General features: G+C 32.1%; 1 protein-coding gene across 1 annotated transcript; it reads right to left on the bottom strand.

The window, feature by feature from the left end:
* Positions 1–916: 916 nt before the first annotated feature.
* Positions 917–1,816, bottom strand: LOC131067265 (uncharacterized). Its single transcript, XM_058002217.1, has one exon. The coding sequence runs from the start codon at positions 1,736–1,738 to the stop codon at positions 917–919; it is 822 nt and encodes a 273-aa protein (XP_057858200.1). The 5' UTR covers positions 1,739–1,816.
* Between the last annotated feature and the right edge of the window lie 7,958 nt (positions 1,817–9,774).

A 9,774-nucleotide genomic window follows, 5' to 3' on the forward strand; every position in this document is an offset into this window, starting at 1 on the left:
AGATTCATTATTATATTGTGAAATGATTAAATTTTATATAATAGTAAATAATTCAATTGTATTGTATTTTCAATTCAATAAAATTTGAAAATGATAATACTGTATATTATGTTGGCATACTGATTATTTGATTATAATGTCAAATTGTTTATACACTTTTCATTGTACAAATTTAACACACTTCTTTTTCTCTATACTACTTATGCAATCCAATAGTATCTAAATTCTACTATAAATAGAAGTTTAACTATTAAATCTTCTTAAGCAATCCAATAGTATCTAAATTCTACTATAGATAGAACTTTAACTATTAAATCATGTGCAAGAATCTAATGCAATTAACATATTGCAGATCCAATAATAATGCTTAACATAGATAATAAGATAATATTATAATTTGCATTTACAATAGTAAATAATCAATCTACAAAAGCGTTCTACTAAAAATCACTTGATCATCAATAATTAAAAAGTCAATCATTATTAAATTCTCATTTCAATAACAAATGATCAATCACTTGCAGTTATCCTAAAAATTGTAAAATTACAAGACAACAACTAACCATTATTAAGCATTTGTTAAATATTCTTACTATTTATAACATCTATTTTGTAATCGCTGGTACCACTGTCATAAATTTTACAATAGTTTTATTGCTTCCGGTTTGTATCAATTCATTTTTATTTTAGGAAATGTGTAGACAATATCTTCAGCTTCCAAAACAATATCTTCAGCTTCCTTTTGGTAAACACATGGTGGCTTATAGAACATTAAATTCTCGTAATAATAATACCATTGAAAAGGAAAAATAGTAATAATAATTTTATATTTCAATCGATCATTCTCCCCTTCAAATAAAACAATGTTTGCATTGTAAGAACACAGATCCAGAACAAGAAAGAATCGATAAAAAGATCAATCTTTTAAAGAATACTTTTTGCCAGTAAAAGGTTTGAACTTTTCAGCTTCTTCACTTTCCTTTTCACTTTTCTGTGCCGCGACCTTTCCAGATTCCATAGCAACTGCATGGGTTTGATAGGTCTTGTCACCAAATACAAGCTTACCTGGTTTACGTATTGGAGCTCTTGAAGGGGATCTTGACCTTGCTGATTTAACTTTCGGACTTTTGGGTGATACAGGTTTTCCATTCAGACGCCTTCCAACTCCAGTGAAAGCAGTAAATCTGCATTGAGATTTTTCTTCATGCTCTGTAGATGTAGTAGTTTCTCTTGTTGATCTTGCACTAGTTGCAGTAGTGCAGATATTAGCAGGATTTAATGGCAGCCTTTCAGGTTCTTTGTAATCAAGAGGAGGAGCAACGTCTGCGTCAAACACACTTATGGCAGATTCAGGTTTTGTTTCCACTATATTTATACAATATATGGTGTTGTTATAATCTAACTTAATGGTATCCCCTGTGGTCAAACAAGAGAAGTTCCTCAGAGAAACCTCCAAGAAAGCTTTTGGGTTGGATATGTCTAATAAATTCTTTGTGTGGGGCTGCAATTTCAAACTCGTTCCCTTTGGAAGAGTGGTATGCTTCAATTTGACTATATCTCCTGGTTGTAGAAGCATATTTTCCATCATCCAAAGTGGCATATAAATGATACCCTCCTCAGCCACGAATTCAAGTACTCCACAGTGTGAGATGCAACCTGTGATGGTATTCTGAAGCTGGAAAAGCATTGGATACTCTATTTCTTGAGATATCAGACGAGAAAGAGCAGAAGGAGGCATTATAATTTTGTTGGCTTTTTCAAGCTCTGGTTTGTCAGTATAAATGGGTGGATAACATTGATAGATCTGCTCAAAAGTAGCAGCTTCTGCATACCAATTTCTATCTTCATAAGGCCCTCCATACCTATATCTTCTATATCCATATCTTCTTTGATAAGATCCATCTTCATGATGTTCTTCTTCATGGTTGTTCATAACTTCCTCGGGTCCTCCATGTCCATATCTACTTTCATCAGATCCATCTTCATAATATCTTTCTTCTGCATGCACTTTCATATTTTCATCAATTCCATCTTCAAGATTTCTTTCTTCTTCATGTCCATTCATATCTTCAGGAGGTTCTATATATCCATATCTTACTTCATCATCTGATCTATCTTCATGCACATTCATATCTTCGTCAGATCCATTTTCAAGCTTTCTTTCGTCTTCATGTCCATTGATATCTTCGCCAGGTTCTCCATATCCATATCTTCCTTCATTATCCGATCTATCTTCATGAGAACTTTTACATCCAAAAATCTCTTCCTTACCAACTTTTACATCCAAAAATCTATTTTTAACAGTCGTAGTGTTAACTCTTAACTGCTCCTTCAAACTATAAATGAGCCTATATCACTATTAATATGAAATAAGATTTGATTTTTTTCTTTTTTCTTTTTCTAAAGATTGAAAGCTCTTTTACATGCACTATAATTAAGAAAACGCGTAAAATGGAACTCAATATAATTACATTAGGATCTTGGAGTGCATTTCCACCGTTCCATACAAAATAAGCGTCACGAAATTTGAACTTGTTGATTAATTCTTAAAAAATAAATGTTAATATATTATTAGTTTTTGTTTTAGTTAAAACGAATAAAATTATTGTCTATATAATAATTTTGCGTATTGAATATAATTGTAAAGTTATTTGAAGAAATTTTTTTGGCAATACTGAATTAACTTTTTGTTGTTATAGTAGAAAAAAATTTATATGAAAACTACCTCAATTTAGAGATTGTGGGACCAAAGAAAGATAAAAGTTTGAGTAATTATAAAAGATGGAACACCAAGAAGAGATTGAAAAAACAACTTATTATATCTTTAGAGCCCGCCCCTATGACATAATAAAAATCATGTTTTAAGCCTACTCATGATTTCTTTTCCTCAAATTTCTTTTGTTAAATCTACTCCCTACAATATAAGGGTGATGCATGCACTACAAGTACCACAACCCATGCTTTTTGCTGATCAAGCCAAAGTTGTGTCCTTGGACAAAATAATTAAGAAAGACAAGTTGTTAGTTCAATAAAATTTGTTGAGAAGGTCTAGGATCCAAGAATGAGTTAAAATAATTGCTATTTTAGGGTAGAATCCTTTGAACAAATATTTATTGGTGAAAATATTCACTCCTTTGGCTACACAATGTGGGCCAATTCCCTTGATCAATACATTTCATTACCTATAAATCCATGTTGATATGGACTTGTCAGTACCTACATCCATCACTATCCTACTTGATCTACAACAAATTACAACCAAGAGTGACATCTAACTACCACTCTCTCTCAAAGTCATATAAAAGCAATGTTGGGTGTACATGTTGAGAATATGCATCCCACAATAGACATAAAATCTATTTTCAGTAAAAGGCTTAAAAGGTTCTCTTTTGTTAAATATATATTTGAAAGCTATAGGAAAAAAAGAGTTAAAAAATTCAATGAGTAGATTGATTAGTATAATGTTAATGCTTAGTATTAAATTTTATGAAGAATTATAAATAAAAATGAAATATATTACATTTTCTTAAAAAATCTTAGAATTTAAATTTATTTTATATAGATATTTTAAATGTGTCCGAGTAATAAGTCATTTGACATTACTCATTAAATTTAAATATAAAATGAAATATGTAATTACACTAGCACCTCTCCCTTACTGCATCTTAGGAAAGAAGAAGAGATGTGTTCCTCAAAGATAGGTCATATGAAGTACACATGTACAAGTTATAAGAACCCTAAAACTAAAAGAGGGCGCAACCCTCAAAAAAAGATAAAACTTGTATGATAAAAATTAATCAAAAGGAGCAGAAACATAATGGCTTGAAACCCCTATAGGATATTACCTATCTATGACTTCACAAAGGAGAGGTATAATGCAAGAATAGAATGTCACATAATAACTTTTCTATTAGGTCCATTTGCAATAAATGAATTAGGATGAGTGTGTCTAGAAGCTGATCGTATATATGTCAGTTTCAATGTTGACTAAAATTGATCAATGGGATAAGCATAATGAATGTAATTTGAGAATGGTGTTAATTTTGAATGTAGATGGAAGAGTTCAAACAATTGAATTAAGGCATGTCAAGATATAAGTATAATATAGAAAAAAATAAACATGATTCAATGAGTAGATTGATTAGTTTAATTTTAATGCTTAGTATTAAATTTTATGAAGAATTATAAAGAAAAATGAAATATAACACATTTTCTTAAAAATTCTTAGAATTTAAATTTATTTTATATAGATATTTTAAATGTTTGCGAGTAATAAGTCATTTGACATTACTCATTAAATTTAAATATAAAATGAAATATGTAATTACAATAGCACGTCTCCCTTACTGCATCTTAGGAAAGAAGAAGAGACGTGTTCCTCAAAGATAGGTCATATGAAGTACACATGTACAAGTTATAAGAACCCTAAAACTAAAAGAGGGAGCAACCCTCAAAAAAAGATAAAACTTGTATGATAAAAATTAATCAAAAGGAGCAGAAAGATAATGGCTTGAAATCCCTATAGGATATTACCTATCTATGATTTCACAAAGGAGAGGTATAATGCAAGAATAGAATGTCACATAATAGCTTTTGTATTAGGTCCATTTGCAATAAATGAATTAGGATGAGTGTGTCTAGAAGCTGATCATATATATGCCGGTTTCAATGTTGAATAAAATTGATCAATGGGATAAGCATAATGCATGTAATTTGAGAATGGTGTTAATTTTGAATGTAGATGGAAGAGTTAAAACAATTGAATTAAGGCATGTCAAGATATAAGTATAATATAGAAAAAAATAAACATGAGGGTTATAATTGTTAGTCATTCAAGGACTCAAGCTCCCAAGATCACCTATAAAACTAAAATATCCTTCTACAAAAGAGAAAAGAAAGAGCATAATTTTTCCACTAACATATGTATAATATATTAGATCAAATATGCTAAATGAAAACGTCTATGCAATAGAAAAAGTACATATGTGACTTTTCTTATATAGGAAAGGTTGAGAGATATGACTAACTAGGATGATGGAAGATGTCTTAATCTTATGAAATGAGACAATTAGGGGATAAGATCACACATGTTTCCAAAATTACTCCTAGAGCCCTAAGTAAACTTAAAATGTGAGCATGCATAAATAGGGCCTAATTAGAAACTAGTTAGATATTGTTCCTTGTTGATACCAATAGCCTCTTTAAGTGCAACTTAAGGACATTGATAAATTAATACAAAAGACACAAATATGGGAATTTCTTTAATAGGCCATGTTAGGTTTGCAAATTCAATCTCTCATAAGTGAAGAAAAGGAGAAAAACCATTAGAACAAAATTCCTCCCCAAATGAGAGAAAATAGAAGAAAGTGAAAAAAGAAAGGACTCAATATGACCTATTCCTTTGAAAGTGAAAATTAGGGATAGCATAAAAGTAAAGACAAATGTGTTGATCTAAAAACAAATAATGCTAGTGAATTCACACCCATCCTTTGAAGCCATTTTATTTCATGATCCACTTAATAGTTTGCTTCAACAAAATGTGTGACCAAATGGAATAATGGGCAGCTAGAACCACCAAATGTACTCATGTTGGTAAATTAGAGAGGGGATGGAGATAGGGAAAGCTGAAGTAGAAGCACAAACATGAGGTGTAAATTGAACCAGTTACAATTCACGATGCTACATGCACACATGATGGACACTTGATATTTCCTTCTCATTCTTAATTGTCACCTTCAAGCATATCCAATCATGAAGCTATATTTTCTCTAACACATCAACACACATATTCAATGTGATGTTGATTAACTTGTGCTCAAGAACCACTTACATATTTACAACATCAACTACTTGCATGTATGCCTTCACACATTCATTCCAATAAAAAATGTCTATTTAACACAATAAAATTTAAAATTTAAATGTTATATTACAATATGCATAGCATTTCCTACCATAGTACATAGCATTAAAGATCTCCTCACAAGCACACCTAAGCCCACCAAGTCTACTACATCACATTCAAATGTCATGTCATTATCAAACTCTTATGCACATGTAGACAAAAAAGAAACAGATCAAGCCTCTTAAAGTTTAGATTAGCACGTCACAACAATTTGAGATATGATGGTCTATAATTGATAGTATTGAATAATATATTTGCAAATTTAATATCCAGAAAATTTTGGTAACTAAAATGATGTTTAATTGTCTATGATAAACAAAATATTTCTTATCCACTAATATTGAAAGCCATAAATTCAATAATCGACAAATCATAATAAATCACAACTGATCTTTTAACCAAATTTCCTTCAAAAATCAGTGCAAAATGTTTTCTAACCAATAAAATTAAATAAAATCATTTTTTTTGGTGATTTATATAATTTCCTCGTATTTTGATAGATTTTTTTAGTATTTCCAAGTTATTTTCAGATTTCTGTGGCATTTTCCCCTTTTTTTACTCCTGAGATTGCTATGTATTTGTATTTGTTAATGTCTTTTAGTTTTTTTTCAATGAAAGCATAATATTATGGCAATCTTATTTGCATATATTTATGTTTTATTTCATATATTTTCAAATTTTTAAATATTTTATTATTATTAAGATTTTTTAAAATAATTTTAAATAATAGAAATTAATAAATTGATTGGTATGTAAGTTAAAAAAATTATTATTGAAGTGCAAGAGTGAAAAACGTATTTTTTTGTTTTTGGAATATAAAATATTTTTACATTTCTAATGAAATTAAGTACTGTTTTTTGTTTGTCAATTCTAAAAATATGTTTCTATCTAATGTAATTTTTTACCAATGAATATATCTTAACTCATTTGTGATATTTTCTCATTGTCACTTATATGTATTCAATTGCACTTAAGAGGTGTTCTACAATGGCATTAAATCATAGAGTGTCTTGTCATGATGGTATACACAAAAACCAAAACATAACCAACCTATATATAAAAAAAATAAAAATATACCATTAATCTCTAAAAAGTAAGTACAAACATATATAATATATATTACAAGTAAAAATAAAATAGAACTAAAATAATGAATTCCTACTTTTCAAAAAGTAAAATTATAACATGTGTTTATGTAATAAATAAAATAATTCTAATTTATGTAACAATAGACCTTTTAAATATTAATAATCAATGTCAAAGTACAAATAGAAAGGAGATAATATTTGGGAAAAAATTATGACATCATTCTAACAATAACAAAGATTCTATTGAATATCCATCATAGCTAGAATATACCAATATCACCTAAGAGATATTCCTAGGGCATGCTGAAAATGTAGAGGCACTTTTTAAAATTTCACTTTTACTTTCTACATACCCTTGATGACGTTTTTTGTTTCATTAGATGGCTGGAATCTCTATCCTCCTGTATATACACTTTTCTTACATTTATTCCTAGATAATGTTTTTCTTCTTTGATTTTAATTTTTTGTGGATTATCGCTAACGATATTTTCTGTTACCTCATTGGTATATGTTGTTCATGGCTCATGGTGACACTTTCTCAGTTGTGACAAAAAGCGTCAGATGAATTCAATGAAAAGTTACACAATGCCCCATATTTCAATCCGCTCATCATGGCACCAAACCATCAACACATACGCGTCTTGGTTTATGCTAGGAATGCCTTCATTTTTCTCTCCAACTTGTTTGATTGATGTGGCCCACACCCTAGCAGTGAAACCGCTTAAGTGCTCAAGTTGCTAAAAGTTGTCAATATTCGACATCACATTTCTCAGTGGTCATGAATCATAAGAACAAGCTGTCTGATCCTACGAGGTCGTGTTATGAGACTCTAAAAAGTCCTCTCTTGGTTTAGGTAGACTCGGATCTAATTGCTCGTGGTGACACTTTCTTGATTGCGACAAAAAGTGTCAGATGAGTTCAATGAAAAGTTGAACAACACCCCATCTTTGAATCCGCTCATCATGGCACCAAACCGTCAACTCATATGCGTCTAGGTGGCTGGGTTTATGCTTGGAATGCCTTTTTTTTTCTCTCCAATTCAGTTGATCGATGTGGGCCACACCCTAGCAGTGAAATCGCTTAAGCGGTCAAGTTGCTCAAAGTTATCAATATTTGGCATCGCGTTTCTCCATGCTCGTGAATCACAAGAACAAGATGTCTGATCCTACAAGGTTGTGTTATGGCACTTTAAAAAAGACTCTCAGTTTAGGTAGACTCAGATCCAATTGCTCATGTCGAAACTTTCTCGGTTGCGACAAAAAGCGTCAGATGAGTTCAATGAAAAGTTGCAAAGTATCCCATATTTCAATCCACTCGTATGCATTTGGGTGGTCAAGTTTACACTATGAATGCCTTTGTTTTTCTCTCCAACTTGTCCGATCGATGTAGCCCACACCCTGGCTGCGAAATCGCTTAAGTGCTCAAGTTGCTCAAAGTTGTCAATATTCGATATCTCTTTTCTCAATGCCCATGAATCATAAGAATGATTCATCTGTTCCCAGAGAGTCATGTTATGGCACTCTAAAAAACCCTCTCTTAGTTTAGGTAGACTCAGATCCAATTGCTCTAGGAAACACTTTCTCGGTTGCGAAAAAAAGCGTTAGATGAGTTTAATGAAAAGTTGCACAATGCCCCATCTTTAAATCTGCTCATCGTGGCACCAAACTGTTAGCTTGTATGCATCTGGGTGGTCGATTTTACACTAGGAATGTCTTCTTTTTTCTCTCCAATTCGTCTGATTAATGCGGGCCACACCCTAGCAACGAAATCGCTTAAGTGCTCAAGTTGCTCAAAGTTGTCAATATTCGACATCATGTGTATCGGTGCCCGTGAATCATAAGAATGAGCCATATAATCCTACAGGGTCATGTTATGGAACTCTAAAAAATTGTCTCTCGGTTTAGGTAGTCTTGGATCCAATTTCTCGTGGCAACACTTTCTTGGTTGTGCCCAAAGCCTCAGATGAGTTCAATGAAAAGTTGCACAATGCCCCATCTTTCAATCCACTTGTTGTGGCACCGCACTATCAGCTCGTATGCGTCTGGTTTACCGGTTTTACATAAGTAATTCTTTCATTTTTCTCTCCAAATCATCCGATTGATGCGGGCCACACCCTAGCAGCGAAATCGCTTAAGTGCTCAAGTTGCTCAAAGTTGTCAATATTCGGCATCGCATTTCTCAGAGCCCATAAATCATAAGAATGCACCGTCTGATCATACGGGGTTGTGTTATGGAAATGTAAAAAAGCCTTTCTTGGTTTAGATAGACTCAGATCTAATTGCTCATAGCGTCACTTTCTCGGTTGTGACAAATAGCGTCAGATGAGTTTAATTAAAAGTTGCACAATGCCCCATCTTTCAATCCGCTCATCACGACACCGAATCCTCAGCTTGTACGCATCCCGGTGGCTGGGTTTACACTAGTAAAGCTTTCATTTTTCTCTCCAACTCATCTGATTGATGCAGGCCACACCCTACCAGCTATCCCACTTAAGTGCTAAAAGCACGAAAAGTTGTCAAACTTTGCTGATGTGTTTCTCGATGCCCGTTCATCATATGAATGAGCCGTATGATCCTACGAGGTCATATTATGATACTCTATACAATCCTCTCTTGATTTCAAAAGACTCGAATCCAATTACTCGTGGTGACACTTTCTCGGTTGCAATAAAAAGTGTCAGATAAGTTCAATGAAAAGTTGCACAATGCCCTAACTTTTAATCTGCTTGTCGCGGCACCGAACCGTCAGCTCATACATGTTCATGTGGCTAGTTTTATGCTA

The sequence above is a fragment of the Cryptomeria japonica genome, unplaced genomic scaffold (genome assembly GCF_030272615.1).
Source record: "Cryptomeria japonica unplaced genomic scaffold, Sugi_1.0 HiC_scaffold_160, whole genome shotgun sequence".
Lineage (NCBI taxonomy): Eukaryota > Viridiplantae > Streptophyta > Pinopsida > Cupressales > Cupressaceae > Cryptomeria > Cryptomeria japonica.

What these genes read in the sequence shown, in the direction of transcription:
- LOC131067265 (XM_058002217.1), bottom strand. Translation starts at nt 1,738, where the DNA reads ATGCCTCCTTCTGCTCTTTCTCGTCTGATATCTCAAGAAATAGAGTAT.